We start from the raw sequence: 21,757 nt of genomic DNA, 5'->3' as shown, positions 1-21,757 counted from the left end.
CAGAAAGTCCTTGTCGTTTTTCAGCTCCCTGTTGGCCTCCTCCAGGTATTTAACGCAGTCGTCGAGGTGTTCAATCTTTTGTCGATCCATCTTGGTTTGTTGTTTTAGTTTGGCCAACTCCAATGCACCTATATACAGATAGCAAATATCATATTAGCTAGAACATATTGTCGTTATTGTCCACATATTTTAGTAGGCCTAGCCCAGGGGTAGGCAACCCTGGTCCTAGAGAGCCGCTGTCCTTCATGTTTTAGATGTTTCCCTGCTCCAGCACACCTGATTCAAATGACTGGTAATTACCCGGCTTCCACAGAGCTTGATAACGACCCATTCATTTGAATCAGGTGTGCTGGAGCAGGGAAACATCTAAAACATGCAGGACAGCGGCTCTCTAGGACCAGGGTTGCCTACCCCTGGCCTAGCCGAATGCCAACTTCAAACTTTCAGGCTCTATAATAAGTTCTAGCATTTCTTACCAAGGACCTTTTACGAAATAGTTTAGGGCAGCATTAATATAAATAGTAATACTACTACTGATTACAATAGGTACCCCTAAATCTAGAAAGCTAACGTAAAATAGAAAAAAGTTCATGCTTAATTTACCACTGCAACCCATCAAATTTCACCAAATGCATGCTTACATTTTACACACCTCATCCTCCTCTTCAGTATACCCAATTTCTGCATCCATCAAACTATTATTACTTTGTTCCTTTTACATTTACATTTATGCATTTAGCAGACGCTTTTATCTAAAGCGACTTCCAAGAGAGAGCTTTACAAAAGAGCATAGGTCACTGATCATAACAATGAGGTAGCCCGAAACATTGCAAGCAGCCAAAACATTAAGCATACATTGTGAAAAACCAAATAAGTGCCAAAGGGAAGAACCATATATGAGCATGCAGTTAAACAAGTTACAATTAAACAACATGAAACCCAAAAAGTGCAAGAGTGTACCTGTAGAAAAACAATCAACAGTAAAATATTTCACAGCGAGTACAAAAGTTTAAATCCATTAATCCATTAAGTATTAGAATGCCAATATTTTTTTTTAAGTGCTCCCAATAATTCTGCCATTGCAACAGTAATTGGCTAGTTTCTAATCCAAAAACAACCCGTCTCTGATCTGTATTTCATTGAATGTCGCGCCGAAAAAAATAGTTATCCGTTAGACAGGAAAGTACGTCATTTGACTCTCCCTTGTCGCTCTTTACCCCACCAACGACAGAGCAGAATTGTTCCAGACTGATTTAAACAGACGATATCAACGCACGAGGTTGCCAAAAAGTTAGACCTATTTGAGGTAAGGTAAACATAACACTTGGATTCTCTTTGGGAATTTACTGTATCATTGACAGATCGTTCTTGTTTGAAGTAAAGTTAGCTGGCATTAGCTCGCTAGCTAAGCTAACTCTGTAGGCCTTATCATCGGGTATCAGACTAACGTTAGTAGCTCTAGCATAATTTTTTCTTCCTCAAGCAAGCGTATTTTAAACACCTAGATTAGCCAAAGTTACCTGAGGAACTGTGAGTTTACTAATGGAGCTGACATTACATGGTGCTCGTGTTCTTTACTTTGTACAACTTTTGCTAGCTAGATGGAAACTCGTTTCACCAAACACACATGGTGGGAGGCCAACAAACAACAAACCAATATGGATCGACAAAAGATTTAACACCATGAGGACTGCATAAAATATCTGGAGGAGGCCAACTGGGAGCTGAAAAACGACAAGGACTTTCTGCTAATCAAATGCTTTCTTACCCTAAAGTTGCCCATCACTTAACTATCTTCTATGCTTCATATTTGTATGAAAAGCAGCTGATAGGTAATGTCTGGATTGTTTTGGGGTTGTTTTTTTCTTACAAAATGTACCTGCCGAGAATATGTTGTAACCCTCTGTTTGAGTAAGAAGTTAATGTGTATATTTTTTCATAGTCGAAACTGTACATGCTTAGCCTGACGTTGTCATACTCATAATTCTAGTCAGAATATGAGTCTGAGAACTCTCCGTTGGGCTTTGACTACGGGGCGTGTTTCAAACGAGCCTGGAAAACAAATGCCTCTTCGCTCAATTGGATAGACCTCCAACCAATCAGAGCAACGTAATATGTTGTTTGTTCAAAACGAATTTAACTTAAGCGTTCCTTTGTGACGTGGGTGATTACGTTACTGTTGATCATCTGTCCATCATCGTATAAAGCCCGCCCTGGCAATTTCATTGGTACGCCCAGATTCTGGTTTTCTGTAGTTGTTTCCCAATTCGAGACCCTTCAGACCCAACTTCCCGACCAAATTTTTTTGTGGGTGGGGCTGGCAGCCAGGCTAGTACATGCTGGGAATGTAGTGCAAATATAATAAAAGATTGTACCACTGTAGTTGAGGTCAAAGAAAATGTTCCTGACACAGTTATATAAGCATTTGACAGTGTAATAACACTTAATGATATATTTATGACAAGTGCAAATGTTACCACTGTACTTGAGGTCAAGGAAAATATTAATGACACAATTATAATGGTCTCATGATAGCCATCGTCAAAATCAGAATCAGAAAAGGATTTATTAAGTTTGCACAGACAAGGAATTTGCTTTTGCAGGAAGGTGCATACAATAAACATATAGGAATCTTACATTTAAATATGTGGTCTTACTATACAAAGGATACATAAACTAGCAATACTAAGTGGAATACAATTTGAATACAATATACAATAAAATAAAAGTTGCCATAAAATAAAACATAAGTTGCCAATTTACAATATAAAATACAATATAAAATACTAATTACAGGACTTGAATGTAGTGCAAAATGCAATAGCTTTAAGACATTAAGTCATTAAAGTCAGCGTGAACTCTTGGCCTTGTTGAGGAGGCCAACAGCAGAAGGAAAGAAACTGTTCTTGTGGCGTGAGGTTTTGGTCCTGATGGACCACAGCCTTCTGCCGGAGGGGAGTGACTGAAACAGGGAGTGTCCAGGGTGGAAGGAGTCCGCCGCAATCTTCTTCGCTCGCCTCAGGGTCCTCGAGGTGTGCAGGTCCTCGAGGGAAGGCAGATTGTAGCCAATCATCTTCTCCGCAGTGTGGATGATACGCTGCAGCCTGCTCTTGTCCTTGGCAGTGGCAGCAGCTTACCAGATGGTGATGGAGGAGGTGAGGATGGACTCAATGATGGCTGTGTAGAAGTGCGCCATCATTGTCTTTGGCAGATTGAATTTCTTCAGCTGCCGCAGGAAGTACATCCTCTGTTGTGCTTTTTTGGTGAGGGAGCTGATGTTCAGCTCCCACTTGAGGTCCTGGGAGAGGATAGTGCCCAGAAAGCGGAAGGACTCCACAGTGTTGACTGGGGAGTCACACAGGGTGATGCAGGTGAGTGGGGCTGTGTTCTTCCTGAAGTCCACAACCATCTCCACTGTCTTGAGAGCATTGAGCTCTAGGTTGTTCTGGCTGCACCAGGTCACCAGGTTGTCCGCTTCCCTCCCATAGTCAGACTCGTCTCCACCAGAGATGAGCCCAATGAGGGTGGTGTTAAATAGCGGATGACTGGAGGTGCAGCTGTTGGTGTACAGGGAGAAGAGCAGAGGAGAAAGGACGCAGCCCTGGGGAGATCCGGTGCTGATGGACGGGGAATCAGAGACTTGTGTTCCCAGCTTAATGCACTGCTTCCTGTCAGACAGGAAGTCTGTGATCCAACTGCAGGTGGAATTAGGCACGTTCAGCTGGGAGAGCTTGTCCTGAAGCAGGGCGGGGATGATGGTATTAAAGGCAGAGCTGAAGTCCACAAACAGGATCCTGGCGTAGGATGCTGGGGAGTCCAGGTGCTGTAGGGTGAAGTGGAGGGCCATATTAACTGCATCATCCACAGACCTGTTGGCTCTGTAGGCAAACTGCAGGGGGTCCAGTAGAGGGTCTTTGATGGATTTAAGGTGTGCCAGCACCAGGCGCTCAAAAGACTTCATTACCACAGAGGTCAGGGCGACGGGTCTGTAGTCATTATGTCCAGTTGGCCTGGGCTTTTTGGGCACAGGGATGATGGTGGAGGACTTGAGACAGACTGGCACATGGCATGTCTCCAGGGAGGTGTTGAAGATGTAGGTTAACACCGGAGACAGCTGGTCAGCGCAGTTCTTGAGGGTGGCTGGAGAGACAGAGTCCGGCCCAGCTGCTTTGCGGGGGTTCTGTCTCGAACAGTTTGTTCACTTGTCTCTCCTGAATGGAGAGGGTCGTCACTGTAGAGGGGGGGAGGGGGGAGGCCTCACGGATGGAAAGGGGTTGTTCAGGACTGTCCAATTGTCTTTCAAATCTACAGTAGAACTCATTCAGGTCGTTGGCCAGGCGGGAGTCGTTAGTGGAGTGGGGGGCTCTGGGCTTGAAGTTGGTGATCAACATAAATTCACAAAACATTAATTTTACTCTCTTCATATTTGTAACAGGTACATTTTAACATGTGTTTTTAAACAACAGATATACATTTCCAAATGCTGCATTCAGTAAAACATGAACAATATGTATTTCTCATCAAATCAAAAATCATAACTCTCAAACCTTAAAGTCTATTTATTAAACTTGTAACCATTAAAGTCTATTTATTAAACTATGAACTTAAGTATTATGTATTCACACTTTTATATTTATGTAATATGATAGTTTAAACAGAAAACTGTATGTCCTAAGGTTTACCACCCGGCTACACATTTCTTTGCTAAAGAACCAACAATGTTAACTAAAATTGCTCCAACGAATTGGCTGTACCCGGAAAACGATTGATTTTTTGACCAATCGTGATCTGTAAAATGGACGGACAAGTGCACCGTTCCAGTTTACACGGGGGAAATGCCCACCCCTATCCTTTGGATTTTGGCTCGCTCCAGTTAAACAGTTGCTTGGTTTTAAGGCCATCCACAAGTGAGCGTAAACTATAAGGATTTTTTTTTCTTGAATAGTGCCATGGCCGTAGCGGCCATTTGTTTGACCGGCCATTTGGGAAATCTCCCGAGGTTCCCCATGGCCAGTCCGACCCTGATGTTGGAGATGACATATAAAACAATGTTAATCGTTAAGCTAAAGGTTAGCCTGAATTGCTAAGCTAGGTCGTTTTACGAAAATGTTGACTAAGGGGCAAAGTGAGCCAGAGGATGTGAGAATTGAACCAGTGGTTCAACTTACCCCTAACTTAAGGCACTGAAGTTAGGTTTTAAGCATAACATTGTTTTAAATATAGTATTACACAACTGTTAACCATATATTACACATTGCATAGAACAAATCATGCCAAGAACCTACAAAAGAAGAACCAACTGGGGCTCAACAACCTTAGAAGAGATGGAGAGAGCAGCCATTGATGTTGAGGGTGGAAAATCCATCAGATCAGTGGGGAAGGACAGAAATATTGACAGGTCAACACTGTGAAGGTACATTATAAAGGAGGTAAAGAAAGTAAAAACAGTAGGGTATAGTGGAACAGCAGAAGCCAAGGCGGTCTTTACAGAAGAGGTGGAAAAAGAGCTTGCCGATCACATCAAAAATTTGGCTGAGCAGTTCCATGGCCTCACTCCAAATAAATGTTGTGAACTGGCATTCCAGTTTGCACAGAAAAACAACATCCCTGTCCCCAACTGGAAAGAGAAGGGTCTAGCGGGAGTGCAGGAAATTACATTATTCAATAAGACAGGAAAGGCTGACATCTGTGGTTTCATGCAACTGTATCTAAAAAGAATTAATTCTATTTTGTTAGGTCGAGATTGGTTCAAGAACTTCATGGCACGCCACCATCTCTCCTGTCGTATGCCTGAAGCAACATCTTTGGGAAGAGCTACAGCTTTCAACAAAACCACATTCGGGGAGTTCTTTGACAAAAGTGATGGACAGGTGACAGAATTAATATATTCCATTATGTTATAATAAAAATAATACAATTTAATGGAAAATATAGCAAGACACAAGAGTAAAGTACATGTACTGTACAAGAAATTGGCATGTGTTTACTGTGTTTCAGCCACAGTTACCAGGATATGTATTCACGGCTGTTTAGTATGATTTTAGCATTGCTTGAACGATTATGATTTTTTTTCATCATGGCTCTTATCTTTGTTTTATAGGTTTAAATTCCCTCCAAGCATGATTTACAATGTTGATGAAACAGGTGTCACAACAGTGCAGACACCAAAGCAGTTGTGGCGGAAAAGGGAAAGAAACAAGTGGGGGCCATCACATTTGCCGAAAGAGGAGAGCTTGTGACTGTGGTCTGTGCAGTCAATGCTACTGGGAATGCAGTGCCTCCCATGTTCATTTTCCCAAGGGTTAGGTACAAAGACCATTTCATTACAGGAGCACCTCCAGGATCAATCGGTTCCTCCACCAGATCTGGCTGGATCAATGAACACACCTTTGCTGAGTTCCTTGAACATCTGGTTCAGCATACCAAGTGCTCCTCTGACCATCCCATACTGCTACTCCTTGATAACCACGAGGCCCATATTTCACTGAGGGCACTGGATTTAGCAAAGAATGAGGGGATTGTTATGCTCACAATTCCACCTGTGGAAGAAATTGCGATTTCCTGTGTGCTTACATTATTCACTAATCAATAGAACTAGTCATTGGATACTAGTTAGTATGTTCTCATGTAAGCTTGCTATTAATAAGAGTAGATTGTGTCTATGTGTCAGGGTTAATAGATGTTCGGGGTCAGGAGAAAGTGCTGGCTAAATGTTCCTTGTTATGGCTACAAGGAGAGCTCCAACTATGAACTCTCTAGGCTGAGTGGTCATGTGTTGGGAGCTGTGAATCTTTTCCTCTGAGACTGTTGTAACGTCATTACTGCCTGACTGTCACTATCTATGTTTACATTCTTGTGCCCTATAAAAGATGGTCCTCCAGCCTTCAGGGCTGAGAGAGACATGATTGAGACCTAAGCCTGGTGTTGTGTTGTCATTTATGGTCAGAGGTCCGATTTTCTCTCCCAATCTGCAGATTGATAATACTTATTGAAATCCAGAACTCAACTGAACTTAGTCACTCCGTTTATGAAGAGACGGACAAAACACTTTCTTCATCAATTGGCGTTGTCGAGCAGCAGGATTGCAGAACCAGATCCAGGAGAGACCCACGGCGGCACCAGTATAAAGCAGAACCCGTGACGCGCAAAACCAAAAAGGTAAGGGAATCCTTTTTTCTAAAAAACCCCATTCACGGACTGCTTTGTGCTTGGTGCGCCTGCTGTCCCTCTGCGATACTGGTAACGTAAACAATTTAAGAACCCTTTTTTATTGTGACGTTCAGTTGGGAGCCTGGTCTTAGCAGAGCAGAGTCTGCTAGGCCTCAACAGGAGGAAGATAATAGAAGGTTTTAGTTTAGGTAGAGTTTGGTTTAGTAAATTTGGGTCATTGTTTGACTTGCTATTTTTACTTTGTCTTGGTCAGAGTTGGCAAACTCTGATAGCGTACAAGAACCCTGGTCGCGGGAAGTATTGAAAAAGTATGTAACATATCTGTATTCTTGATCTGAGGCAAAGGATCTGTTAACAGAGAATACGGACCATATACTCTTGATCTGAGGTAAAGGATCTGTTAACAGAGAGTTATGGTTTTACAGATACAGACCAGGGGTGAACCAAACAAGGAAATGTTATTTTCAATGCATGTTAAAAATGTTCTCTTTTGAACAGAGATCTTATTGGGATTTTATTTCGTTTGAATTGTAACTGTATTAAGTGTTGTTTGGGTTTTTCTTCCTTTAGACCAAGCACAGTAGGTGGGCGGTCATAATGTGTTAGGGTCAAAGGCTTTATGCGAGAGACCGACTTTTAATGGTAAAGTGGGTTTTAAACAAGTTAGGGATACTTTGTCAATGTAAAAGGGACAGTTAGGAGGTTAACTGACAATCTTGGCACTTAATGATCAGCGAGGGACACAATCAAACACTAAGGGAAATATAGACTGGCAGTTAGCCTATATGATTTAACTCGGTTTTTTAAAGCACAAAATTGTGGTTATTTTGTTACTCATGAGGTAACGGAGTTTTGGAAATGAGTGTATGCGCGTTCCCAAAGAGTCGGGTCTTTGTATGCGCGTCCCATGATCGAGCGCCGGAAGGCGAGGATACTTTGGCTTGAAAAGGCCATATTTGTAGTTCACCACCACCACACTTCTTGTAGTTTATTCTTAAGAGTTTGTGTGACTGTTCTAAAGTGCTGTCTGATTATTGCTGCAGTAAATCAATTAAGTTGGTTTCATACCGTTATGAGATTCGTTACAGATAGCCTACATTGTAATTCAGTATGGGTAATCTAGCGTCCAATACGAAAGCAATAGAGACGTTGTTACCTGAGAATAGTCCAGCGCGGTATATGTTTGATTTACATGGAATTCAAGCAGTGTCAAGCGTTGAGAAATGGCATGCATGGACTAATCATGACCCGACACATTGTTTTCCGTTGGAGGGAACATTTGACGTAAAAGTATTGGAGAGCTTAAAAGTGGTTTTGCAAGACAAGGAAACAAGTCGGATGACTAAACATTTTGTCAACTGGCCAATGTTTATGATATGGTTAACTGAAGCTACGAGACGACGTGGAGTTGGCTATCTTGAGAAAATACGGTCCGAACAAGCTAAAACTGATTCTGATAGAGAAGCTAGGAAAGAGTTGGAACGTTTCGAGCGAGACAAACAAGAGACTGCTAGAATCGAGCTAGAGCACTTTGAGAAACAGAAGATGCGGGAGTCATTGTTAAAACGTGATCAGACTGAACAATTTCGGAGAGTGAGGGAACTCGAGACATTGCTTGAACATGCTAACATGGAGTTGCGTGAACAGACTAGTGCGAAAACAAATTGTGAGAAGTCAGTAGTCGTGAAAAAGGCTGAAGGTAGCGCAAATTCCCTAGGAAAACCACTACCTAAGATTTGTAGCTTATTTACCGAAGATGAAGATGATGTTGTTGCTATGACTGTGGCTATGCAAAGGAGAGCCAGAGACAGGGAAAATGCATTGTTAGGTGAAGCATCGGGTCAGGAGCAGCCAGCACAGAAACTACCAGAAAAGGTCGAAGGGTTACTTGGTGCTACAAGCACCACAGATGTGATTGATCCGGTAGGCCTAACTAAAGATGAACTAGCCCTGCTGACGAAATTGAGACAGTTGAGCATCGACCCACGGCGAGAAATAGAGAGGGCAATCTCTAGAGGTCGGGGTTTTCAATCAGCTCGGGGTTCACGTAACTCAAGCAAAGAAAGAGAGCCCCATACATATCAAACACGCAAGACATGTAACACTGACCAGTTAGAACCTCCAGTGCCCATGTACCCTATGCGAGCTTATCCAGGTCCTGATGCATTACAGCCTGTGTACCTTTATCGCCCGTGGTCAGTGACTGAGCTGAGGGAGTTAGGTAAGGGTTTCCCTGACATAAGAGAAGACCCAGCAAAATTTATTAGAGAGCTGCAAATAACTATCAATGCACACAGACCTACTTTTCTAGATTTGAATCAATTGTTAGAGGTAGCACTCCAGCCTGGAGTGTTGAGAAAACTGAAAGCATTGATTCCTGATGAGGATAACGCAGAACTAGTTTGGCCTGCACCAAACGCTGAACTTGAAAATGCACCATATGAAGCACTTAAACGCCGTTTGATAGCTGTAATACCAAAAATGGGAGTTGGTGTTCTGGACTGGAATAAAGTGTATGATTGTAAACAGAGGAAAGACGAGGAACCTACAGACTACCTAGAAAGGCTTACTAAGATATTTGACAAACACTCTGGGTTTACTGCGGCCGCTTCCCCTGTGCCACTTTGTCATGTGTTCATGTGTGGTTTGCTCCCTGAACTCCAGGTAGAAGTTAAGAAACAAGTTCTGCATTGGGAGAACAAAACAGTTGATATGATTATGGATTATGCAAAGCATAATTTTACATAAATGCAGGCAAATGCAGGAAAGAAAGTTGAGAAACTAATGGCTTTGCAAATAAGCTCTTTAGAACAACAGGAAAAAGGATTCAAGGGTAAAGGTAAAGGTAAAGGAAAAGGGAGAAACTCGAAGGGGGGGAGACAGACAGATGAAATGGGCAAGGATGTTTGTCGACGCTGCGGGAAGAAAGGTCACTGGGCCCACCAGTGCCCTGAGACGTATGCGCAGTTTGGTAAAAAGACCCAGCATTCGTATGGGATCCAGTCCCCTCCTAACCAACAGTATCGCCTTGAGTACAATGGGTTTTCACAGCCCCAGAATCACCACCCCCAACAGAGACAGTTGACTTGGCCTGATACTGAGCCGTTCGAGCCGCCGCAAGGTCAGAGACAGCAACAACAATAGGGAGGCCTAGGACTCGAAACATCAACATGTATGCCGGTAGTAACTGTGTCTAGTGATAATGAACCTATGATTACGTTGAAGGTGGAAGGCAGAGACCTTCCTTTTCTGATAGACACAGGAGCAACTAGATCTGTTATTGCAGCACAAAACTATCCAAATTTTCCAAAATCAAGACACACAGTCAATGCAGTGGGGGTATCTGGGATTCCTGTTCAAACAGTGGTTAGCAAGCCGTTAAGAGTTGATATTGGTCCATTGAGTGATGAGCATGCGTTTCTTTTAACTACGGGGTGTGAAGTAAATCTTTTGGGAAGGGATTTGTTGTGCAAACTGAATTGTGACATTAAATGCACTACTGATGGAGTGTTCTTATCTATTCCTCAGGAAAAGGAACACTTGGCCTATCACATTCTGTATTCCCACACAGATCCATTGGTGGACTGCAGAGATTGTTCAGAGCGTTCCACCACGGATGCAGCCTTATTAGCAGCAGTGCCCGAGCAGTTATGGGCTGAGCATGCAAATGATGTAGGACGCATTAAGAACGCTATCCCAGTAGTTATCACTGTAGATCCCAGAAAACCTTTGCCGAACAAACCACAGTATCCTATCAGTAAGGACGCAGAAAAGGGAATTGAGCCAGTAATTGCATCATTGTTAGCACAAGGAATCATTGTATGTTGTAAGAGCAAATGTAATACCCCAATTTACCCTTTGAAGAAGGCCAGTAAAAACACTTGGAGGTTTATTATGGATTTGCGAGCAGTCAACGCATGTGTTATCCCAACACATCCTGTCGTGCCTAACCCTGTTACAATACTCAGCTGCATTCCAGTTGACACAACTCATTACTCAGTAATTGACTTATGTTGTGCCTTTTTCTCTGTTCCCATTGCAGAAGAGAGCCAGTATCTGTTTGCATTCACGTTTCGCCAGGTCCAGTATAAGTTTGCAGTTCTGCCACAGGGGTACACCGAATCACCTACGTTGTTTAGTCAAGCCTTACGAGAGGACCTCCAGGATGTCACCTTAGCAGCCGGCTCTACTCTGGTGCAGTATATTGATGACCTTTTGATATGTTCTAAGAACCTTGCCTCCTGCCAACAGGACACTATTGCTGTGCTACAGGCACTGGCTGAGAAGGGCCACAAGGCCTCAAAGGCAAAACTGCAGTTATGGTCCGAGGAGGTCAAGTATCTGGGCCATACACTCAAAGGTACAGAGCGGCTATTGACTCCTGATAGAGTGGAGGCCATCCGGTTGATACCGAAGCCTAGAACAGCAAAACAACTAAAGTCTTTTCTAGGTTCAGCGGGGTATTGTCGTCAATGGATCCTTGATTATGCTTTGTTGGCTAGACCTCTCCTTGATTTAATGAAGGGCCAGGTTGATACTCATTTGTTGTGGAACACTGAAGCTGATAAATCATTTGTATCTCTCAAACAGGCCTTGGCCCAGGCGCCAGCCCTCGGTCTGCCGGACTACACCAAGCCATTCACACTGTACTGCCACGAGGCCAAAGGGTTTGCCCAGGGTGTACTGACCCAGCAGCATGGTAATCTTAGGAGGCCTATCGCCTATGTGAGTTCGTCTTTAGATACTGTGGCAGCAGGTTTTCCCCCGTGCTTACGAGCAGTCTGTGCTGCGGCAACATGTGTGGAAGCAACTTCAGATATAGTGCTGGGGTCGCCCTTGGCAGTGATGGTTCCTCACGCAGTAAGTGCTCTTCTGTTACGCACCAAAACTCAACACCTGTCAGCCACCAGAGCTACAAAGTATGAACTGATTTTGTTGACTCAAAGTAACATTACAATCCATAGATGCTCCCCGTTAAATCCAGCTTCATTGTTGCCCACCCCTGATGATGGTGAACCACATGACTGTGAGATGGTTGTCGATAAAGTGCTAACACCCAGACCTGATTTGTTTGACAAACCTATGGAAAATGCTGAACTTGTGTTGTACGTAGATGGATCTTCGTCCCGAGCATGGGATGGCTCTCTAAACTCTGGATATGCGGTCTGCACGGACAGTGAGACATTCGAATCTGGTAAACTGTCTCCACAATGCACTGCACAGCAAGCCGAGTTGTTTGCTCTGACAAGGGCATGTTGTTTATCAGAAGGAAGGATCGTAAATATTTACACCGACTCAAGATATGGATTTGGAGTTACTCACGATTTTGGTGCCATATGGCGAGAAAGGGGTTTCATTAACTCCTCAGGTGGAGCAATCAAGAATGGAAAGATGATTGATAATTTGTTATCTGCAATACTACTACCGAGAAAGCTAGCTATTGTTAAGTGTGAGGCTCATACTAACAATACAGATGATGTTTCAAGAGGAAATGCTAAAGCTGATTTAGCAGCAAAGGCTGCGGCCAAATCCTCTGATGTGTCCCAGGTCTCTATTTTTTCTGTGTCTCAGCAACCGGAAACACACACTCCCTCTTTTCATGATGTGGCGGACCTTCAAGCCGCTGCTGATAACACTGAGAGGGATGGTTGGTTATCCGTAGGCTGTGTGAAAGATCCTACTTCAGCAGTGTGGAGCCACCCCGACGGCCGCGTGGTGGCGCCACGTGCATTGTTCCCTTGGTTGGCTCGCATGGCGCACGGCTATGCCCATACGAGCAAGGGGGGTATGGTCTCAATAGTAAATACTGATTGGTTTGCACCTGGTTTTTCCACAAAGGCTGAGCAACATTGTGCTCAGTGTCATACCTGCCAGCAGCATAATCCCGGAAAGGGACCAAAGAGAAGAGACGCAGCCCACCCACCTCCAAGCGGTCCTTTTATGCATTTACAAATTGATTTTATTCAGATGAACAAGTGTTGTAATTTTGAGTATGTACTTGTAATTGTTGACATGTTTTCGAAATGGGTAGAAGCCTACCCATGTCGGAAAGCGGATGCTACCACGGTAGCCAAGATTCTCATGAGAGATGTGATCTGTAGATATGGGATCCCCACAAGACTGTCCAGTGATAGAGGTTCCCATTTCACAGGTCAGATTGTTCAGGAACTTTGTAAAGCGCTCCAGATCAACCAGCATTTCCACTGTCCCTACCACCCACAGTCTGCGGGGGCAGTGGAGAGGCAAAATGGAACTTTGAAAAACAAACTAGCCAAGATATGTGAAGAGACTGGCCTAAAATGGCCTGATGCACTCCCACTAGCTCTTATGGCCATGAGGTCCACTCCCCAAAGGAGGAATGGACTTTCTCCACACGAGATAGTTTTAGGGAGACCCATGAGATTGCCTGTCTCCCCCCCACTATCATTGAAACAGATGAATATCCACCAGATGGATGATACAATGTTAAACTTTTGTTACGCCCTAACTAGAGCAGCCAGGGTTGTGCATTCACAGGTGAAAGCTGCCCTGCCTGAACCTGCTGGGGAGCCATGTCATCCCTATCAACCGGGAGACTACGTGTATGTGAAAGTGCACAAACGGAGGACTGCCCTCTCACCGAGATGGACCGGTCCATACTTGGTTCTCTTGGTGACTCACACAGCGGTGAAAGTGGAGGGTCGTCCGACATGGATCCATGCGACACACTGCAAAACGGCCCCTCCACCGAACAACACGTTGGAGGGTCCCAACGGAGAGCAAGGGGCCGGTGGAGGAGCAGGTGCACCTCCAAATGGTGCCTGCTCCAACTTGCCATTTGTCTCATCCCCACTGGGCTGCTCCTTCGGGAGTACACCAAGGGGGATGGAGACCCGGTCGCAGCGGCTGATTCGGGAGCAGGTTCCAGTCCAGCGGACCGATTTGAGCCAGAACCAGGACCCTGCCGTCCAGCACTCCAATCCAGGGGCGCCGAGACGGAGGTCCCAAAGAGCACCCACCCGGAGGTGTTGAAGACGTCAAAAGGTGAGTCACATGTGGTGAAAGCCAGAGAGGGGCTGCTGTTGCTACCATGCCTCTCTCCCCCATGTGTGATTCATGAAGCAGATGAGAGCACCCAGACAGGAAACCAGAGAGAGGAGCCTGGAGAGGGGAAGACACTTTCAGTCTTCCTCCGGCCTCTACATGAAGCAGGTGACAGCACCCAGAACGGGAACGAGAGGATACTGAGGCAGAGGACCTCGGTTGTTTCAAGGAAACCGAGCCCGCTGCCTGAGCTACGACGAGAGATGATATCCACAGATAAACTGACGCACACACCTGACAGACATTTACTGATAACGGACGCACAAGTCCACAGATATCGCAGACATGAGCCACTACCAGAGTCAATATTACATGCTCCCAAAGAAACTGATTTGAACATTGACACCCATCACCTTGGAGTACACATGAAGACTGAATACTTCGCCAACACCTTCCTAAGAACCGCCAAAATGACTGCACGGAAAATGAGAGGAAATGGGTCTTGTTGGGTGTGTGGTATGATTCCCCAACATGCAGGAACCTATCCTTGGATAGCGGTCCCACTCTCTAAGGCAGATATGTGTGAGATCTGGAGTTGGCAGTGTATCGGGTTGAATGTGAAAAATGTTACTGTACACAAGCGACACATTCCTAAAGGAGTTACCTATTCGCCCCCATTGTGGTTAGCCTATGCTCCACAGGCGTGGTTATGTGTGACTCATAACAGGACAGGGAGGGCATTGGGGAACAGCACGTGTAATCATACTGTGTCGACATATGCTTATACAAAGTTGTCTGATTTGCCTGTTAAAGGTGGACCGATAAGTATTACAACAGATCCATTTGGGGTTCCTCATGCAGCTAACAATGGCACCATGTGGGTATGTGGTAACAGGGCTTATTATTTTCTGCCAGCCAACTGGTCAGGAACATGTTACCTTGGGTTTATTGTAGGAGCCCTCAGACCTGTAGATGGGTTGCCCCTGCACCCCTTGCCAAAACATTGGTGGCACCGCCACAAGAGAAGTATTGTTAATGCAGATGCTAAGAAGCTGGGATCACATCACTTGGAATCAATAGTGCACAACCACTTTTCACGTTTCTCAGCTGCCATTCTCCCTGCGTATGGTATTATCACTGCCTTTAGAGATATTAGGAGCTTAGCAGTAGGGTTGGAGTCCATTGGTAATGAGACAGCCGACGCCTTAACTGCGGTTGCTTATGAGATGAAGGCTATGAGACAAGTAGTGCTGCAGAACCGGATGGCACTGGATTATCTGTTGTCAGCTCAGGGAGGTACATGTGCTGTGATAGGTCATGACTGTTGTACTTTTATCCCAGATGAATCTGCTAATATCACAAATATGGCTGCGCACATTAAAGAGATCATTTCCGATTTGGGGGAACCTGAACCTTGGAATTTTGCTGATTGGCTGACCTCCTCTGTGGGGGGTTTCTTTTCGACTATCATTCAAATGGGAATCACTGGATTGGGCATGTTAATCGTTGTTGTGCTGATTGTGGTTTGTGCTTGGAAGATGTGTACTGCCTGCTGTGTACAGTGCTGTGCAGTGGGCTCTCGGAAGGCTGCCAGTAAGATTATGGTAGCCCAAATCAAGCCACAGACAAAAGCAAGCAAGACTGATGATTACTTTATTGCCCTGGGAATGATTGAAATGTCTGATATTTAATCTCAAGTACCAAGTGTCTACTTTGCCATTGTAATAAAGATGGCCATTTGGCTCCTTTCTATGTTCCAACTGATATACAATGCTGTATGCAATGTGAATAGATCTGTCCTTGACCACAGATTAGTTAACAATAATTAAAGGTGGTTACTTTATTACTTTAATACTGTTTGAAATACTCTGAATTTAATGAACAGTGTTTGATCGATACCCTGCTGTGTTTCGCTCACGAGAGCATGACCAGGGGGTATGTCCAGCAGAGAAATATGCCTATGTTTCTAGAATCATTGATGAACTGTCATTATGCTGTTCACTTCATTGATTTTGTTTTACCTATGATTGGGTACTACGTAATACTTTAAAATCCTATAATCATGTATGCTGCGTTGGGTAGTAACAGATACGGTATTGTTTGATTGTTAAGGTTTTGAAATGTTATAAAACTTATGAAATGTAAGGCACCATAGCAGGCCCCAGATAAACAGTTGTTGTGTTGACGTTAAACGTCAAAAGGGGGGGACTGTGGAAGAAATTGCGATTTCCTGTGTGCTTACATTATTCACTAATCAATAGAACTAGTCATTGGATACTAGTTAGTATGTTCTCATGTAAGCTTGCTATTAATAAGAGTAGATTGTGTCTATGTGTCAGGGTTAATAGATGTTCGGGGTCAGGAGAAAGTGCTGGCTAAATGTTCCTTGTTATGGCTACAAGGAGAGCTCCAACTATGAACTCTCTAGGCTGAGTGGTCATGTGTTGGGAGCTGTGAATCTTTTCCTCTGAGACTGTTGTAACGTCATTACTGCCTGACTGTCACTATCTATGTTTACATTCTTGTGCCCTATAAAAGATGGTCCTCCAGCCTTCAGGGCTGAGAGAGACATGATTGAGACCTAAGCCTGGTGTTGTGTTGTCATTTATGGTCAGAGGTCCGATTTTCTCTCCCAATCTGCAGATTGATAATACTTATTGAAATCCAGAACTCAACTGAACTTAGTCACTCCGTTTATGAAGAGACGGACAAAACACTTTCTTCATCACACCCCACACATCTCATCGCCTGCAGCCTCTGGACAAGAGTGTCTATGGTGCATTCAAGACCTTTTACAACAGAGCTCTTGATGGTTGGATGAGGTCTAACCCAGGCAAAACAGCCAGCATATACCACATCCCTTTATGTGTGAACGATAGTGATGTGTCGTTTGTGAACGATTCGTTCATTTTGAATGAATCCTTATAAGGACTCGGGAGTAACGAGTCCTCTCAACAAGTGTTTCGTTCATTTCCCGACTAGGTGTTTCTACGAGTCTTTGGATAATTTTTCACGTGACCTGCATAGGCTCTGTAGCTAGAGGAAACAAACGATTCGTTCATTTCCCGACTCGGTCTTTCTACGAGTCTTTGGATAATTTTTCACGTGACCTGCATAGGCTCTGTAGCTAGAGGAAACGAACGATTCGTTCATGTCCCGACTCGGTCTTTCTACGAGTCTTCGGATCATTTTTCTCGTGACCTGCATAGGCTCTGTAGCTAGAGGAAACAAACGATTCGTTCATTTCCCGACTCGGTCTTTCTACGAGTCTTCGGATCATTTTTCACGTGACCTGCATAGGCTCTGTAGCTAGAGGAAACGAACGATTCGTTCATGTCCCGACTCGGTCTTTCTACGAGTCTTCGGATCATTTTTCACGTGACCTGCATAGGCTCTGTAGCTAGAGGAAACGAACGATTCGTTCATTTCCCGACTCGGTCTTTCTACGAGTCTTCGGATCATTTTTCACGTGACCTGCATAGGCTCTGTAGCTAGAGGAAACGAACGATTCGTTCATGTCCCGACTCGGTCTTTCTACGAGTCTTCGGATCATTTTTCTCGTGACCTGCATAGGCTCTGTAGCTAGAGGAAACGAACGATTCGTTCATTTCCCGACTCGGTCTTTCTACGAGTCTTCGGATCATTTTTCACGTGACCTGCATAGGCTCTGTAGCTAGAGGAAACGAACGATTCGTTCATGTCCCGACTCGGTCTTTCTACGAGTCTTCGGATCATTTTTCACGTGACCTGCATAGGCTCTGTAGCTAGAGGAAACGAACGATTCGTTCATTTCCCGACTCGGTCTTTCTACGAGTCTTCGGATCATTTTTCACGTGACCTGCATAGGCTCTGTAGCTAGAGGAAACGAACGATTCGTTCATGTCCCGACTCGGTCTTTCTACGAGTCTTCGGATCATTTTTCACGTGACCTGCATAGGCTCTGTAGCTAGAGGAAACAAACGATTCGTTCATTTCCCGACTCAGTCTTTCTACGAGTCTTTGGATCTTTTTTTTTTTACGTGTTTGCAGTGGACGTATACCCCCCCCCCCCCCCCCTTTTCACTTTTGTTAATACAACCTTCAACACTGCTCACTATCATGAGACACTCACACACATGTACACCACTGACTCACTGACTTGCATACCTCACGTTTAGTTATGTTAAATTAGTATTCTTTAATAAATTACCACAGCATTAGTCCTCGCGCCTGTGTTCCCCTTTGTTTTGTCTCAACCCCCGAGCCGGGTTCATGGCAAAACCAAGCCCTGGGTGTTCTTCTACACCTTTGAGAAAAAGGCTCAAATGCTGTTTGAAAATCTGCAAAACCAGTAGCCCATCTTAATTTTATTTTCACTGGAAATGCGCCGACTCAACCTCTGTTTTTCATGTCTGCGCCAAACATTTTAGCCACCACTGTTTCCTTGAGCCAATACAAAGTTGGCCTTGCTGACCGTCTGAAATTAAATTCTGGATCAGTACTCCTTGGTCCAGCTACAAACCTCGGACAAGTCAACTAACGCTATATCATTTTGTTGCTTACTATATGGTTACCTAGCTTGCTACCCTTAGAATCTGGCTGTAACAGTAACTCTGCAGCTATCAGCTGAGGTACTGTCACTAATGTAAAGGTAGATAGCATCAAGTATGTGTGTGAATACAGATTCTGTAATGCAGTGTTGTACACTTCGTTGCTATGTGGATAACGTTCTGCTGTTGGTGTTATGGCGCACGCGATATCCGCCTTTCCCCACATTGAAATGACAAACCAGGGTTATCAGATGAGAATGGGCAAATTTGAGGCATCTTACAGCAACGGGTCTACGAGCCATTGCGTTACATCCACTGTAAACATTAGCGCAGGGTGCCGCCTCTCTCCTCATTTAGCATTTAAAGCTACAGACACAGAAACAGCGCATTCTGAGGAAAGCTCATTGTTCATTGACTACTCGTAGTGGCTATAATTCTGCACCAAGGCTGAATTTCATGAAAGAGACTTCAGATACAGTATTAGGGGACCACTAAGGCCTATATAAAAACATCCAAAAACAGCATTTCATGTGACCTTTAAAAAGAGGCAAGTAATGTTTTTAGATGATGCTAGCATTAAAACGTAAAAAATATGACGGTCCATTTACCCCCATATGGCTCAATTTACCCCTAGCCTGGGGTAAGTTGAGTCACATGAACACTTTTTTCTGGGGTCATATTTTCAAGGGTCTTTGTTATAGGTGCATTATTATATTTTCAGTTGATAGGCAATTTACCAAATTAACAGTGGAAGTCTTCATTGTGCTTTTGTCTCAATTTCCCTTGCCTGGAGAGACACGTAAGTCAAAACTGGCATATCTTACCCCACTCTCCCATACCTGTGGTTTTAAACCAGTGTAGCTCACTAGCAATGCTATAGGGGAGATGCGTGTAAGAAAAACAATTCCACTGCTGTTTAGGAAGCGTAACGGCTACAGAACATTTCAGCACTCGGTGGGTCTGCTGCTGTGTGCTCTGACTGCAGCTAGAACTGCTGCACAAGGCTACTGTGAGACTGACCGCCTGTGAGTGCTTTGGGGCGGCAGAGGAGCTCACGGCAGCACCCGCTGATCATTGAGGACAGTATCGAGGGGGTCGGATGGCTGAGCGGTTAGGGAGTCGGGCTATTAATCAGAAGCTTGTTGGTTCAATTTCAGGCTGTGCCAAATGACATTGTGTCCTTGGGCAAGGCACTTCACCCTACTTGCCTTAGGGAGAATGTCCCTGTACTTACTGTAAGTCGCTCTGGATAAGAGTCTGCTAAATGACTAAAGGTAAAGGTAAAGTATCGCAAAACAATCCGTGCTTTCACGTCAGAGTCTCCAAGACACCAGCAAGTTTCCAACAACACTGAAAAAAGCTAAATTTGCCGCTAGTTGCTATTGACAATAAAAGTCGCCAGGAGGGTTTAGAAAGTCGCCAGATATAGCGAGAAAGTCGCTAAATTGGCAACACTGGCTACTGCACATTCTGAGCATTAAAAACTGCCCTTCGCTCTATCCAATTAGATTGTCACTGGCATTTCTTTCACATCTGCAGCACAAAATGAGGGAAAATGATGCCTCCTTTTCGCAGATTTAATCCGATCAACCTCAATCAATTTTCATATACACTCAAAAAAGGAGACTGGCTGGTTATTTGAACAATATTGTTTATGTTTCAAAGGTGAACGTGATTAAATCATGTAGGATTTGCATCAAATTCAACAACTTAAAGGTCCAATGACATGCTATTTTTGGATGGTTTTATATAGGCCTTAGTGGTCCCCTAATATTCAGCCGTTGTGCAGAACTACTGCCACTACGAGCAGCCCCACAATGAGCTTTCCTTAGGACATGCCATTTCTGTGTCTGTAGCTTTAAATGCAATGAAGAGGAGTCATGGGTCATTCGTGAATGATTCGCTGGGAGTAACGAGTCGTCTCAGAGAGTGATTTGTTCATTTTCTTGTGCCTGAAAAAAAAGTTTAAATAACAAAACCTGTAATTCATACTTGTGAACAAATCTCATTCACATCTTACTATACTAAAACTAGCAGTCACGCGAAAGTGAACGGGGTAAACAAATCCTTTCTGTTTCCTCTTTTGAGCCTATGCAGGTCACGTGAAAAATGATCCAGACTCATACCCGAACACACGGTCGGAAGATGAACAAATCATTGATCCGAAGACTCGTTTGGCAGAAGAACGAAACACTGATCCAAAGAAACGGTCGGGAGGTGAATGAATCATTGATCTGAAGACTCGGTTGGCAGAAGAACAAAACATTGATCCGAAAACACGGTCGGGAGGTGATTGATTCGTTCCTTCTTTCGGGTACCAGTCTTTGGATCATTTTTCATGTGACCTGTATAGGCTCAGTACTGGTAGCTAGAGGAAACAGAAATGATTTATTCATGTTCTGGGAGTACAACGGCACTTAAGAATGCTTGGCTGGACTTGTTAGTTAGTTTCCTCCAGGATCACAATGACTCAGGTTTTGTTATTTTAACTTTGTTATACTTTACTTACAGTTCAGTGCAGTGTAATTGTTTGCTGTGATAATTAAATACTAGTGTGATGACCATTTCAAATCATACAAACTGTGATGATGCATTATTTTAATGCAGCATTTTTTCCTATGAAAACAGTATTTGCGGGTTTACAAGCACTAACATTTAGGCCTACATGAGAATATGATAAATGTTTGCAGTGGACGTATTTAGGCCAGGGAATTGGCTATAAAATGTTGAGCAATGTTGAGCTGCGTTGAGCTCCGTTGAAATGAACAGATGACTCGAAAAAAGATAAATTCATTTTACTGAACAAAATTCAATGAACCGAGTCAGAAAATGATCCGAAGTTCCCATTACTATTGAGGAGGAGAGAGGTGGGGCTAACTGCCATGCTTCAGACATTTGCAAGCCATGATGTCTCTCGAGGAAAAAACAATATTGCGCTTGCACAGTTGTAGCTCATTTTCTCATAGGCGGGCAAAATTCTCTGGGCGGGCAAAGCAGAGAAAGGGGAGGTAACCATTCCCCTTATGACGACATTT

General features: G+C 44.0%; 1 protein-coding gene and 1 long non-coding RNA gene across 2 annotated transcripts; both read left to right on the top strand.

The window, feature by feature from the left end:
• Positions 1 to 1,218: 1,218 nt before the first annotated feature.
• Positions 1,219 to 6,986, top strand: LOC146253743 (uncharacterized). The gene is made up of 3 exons (XR_014731804.1): positions 1,219 to 1,306; positions 5,737 to 5,870; positions 6,101 to 6,986. It is a non-coding gene; the product is annotated as an uncharacterized LOC146253743 (long non-coding RNA).
• A 6,647-nt stretch (positions 6,987 to 13,633) lies between these two features.
• Positions 13,634 to 18,527, top strand: LOC146253742 (uncharacterized). Its single transcript, XM_084676963.1, has 2 exons — positions 13,634 to 14,875; positions 18,437 to 18,527. The coding sequence occupies exons 1-2, from the start codon at positions 13,722 to 13,724 to the stop codon at positions 18,525 to 18,527; spliced, it is 1,245 nt and encodes a 414-aa protein (XP_084533089.1). The 5' UTR covers positions 13,634 to 13,721.
• The last annotated feature ends 3,230 nt before the right edge of the window (positions 18,528 to 21,757 follow it).

This window comes from Hypomesus nipponensis, chromosome 17 (assembly GCF_054491055.1).
Source record: "Hypomesus nipponensis isolate SF chromosome 17, ASM5449105v1, whole genome shotgun sequence".
In the NCBI taxonomy this organism is placed as follows: Eukaryota; Metazoa; Chordata; class Actinopteri; order Osmeriformes; family Osmeridae; genus Hypomesus; species Hypomesus nipponensis.
Note: the sequence above shows the minus strand (reverse complement) of the source record. Positions and strands in the feature narration are given on the sequence as shown.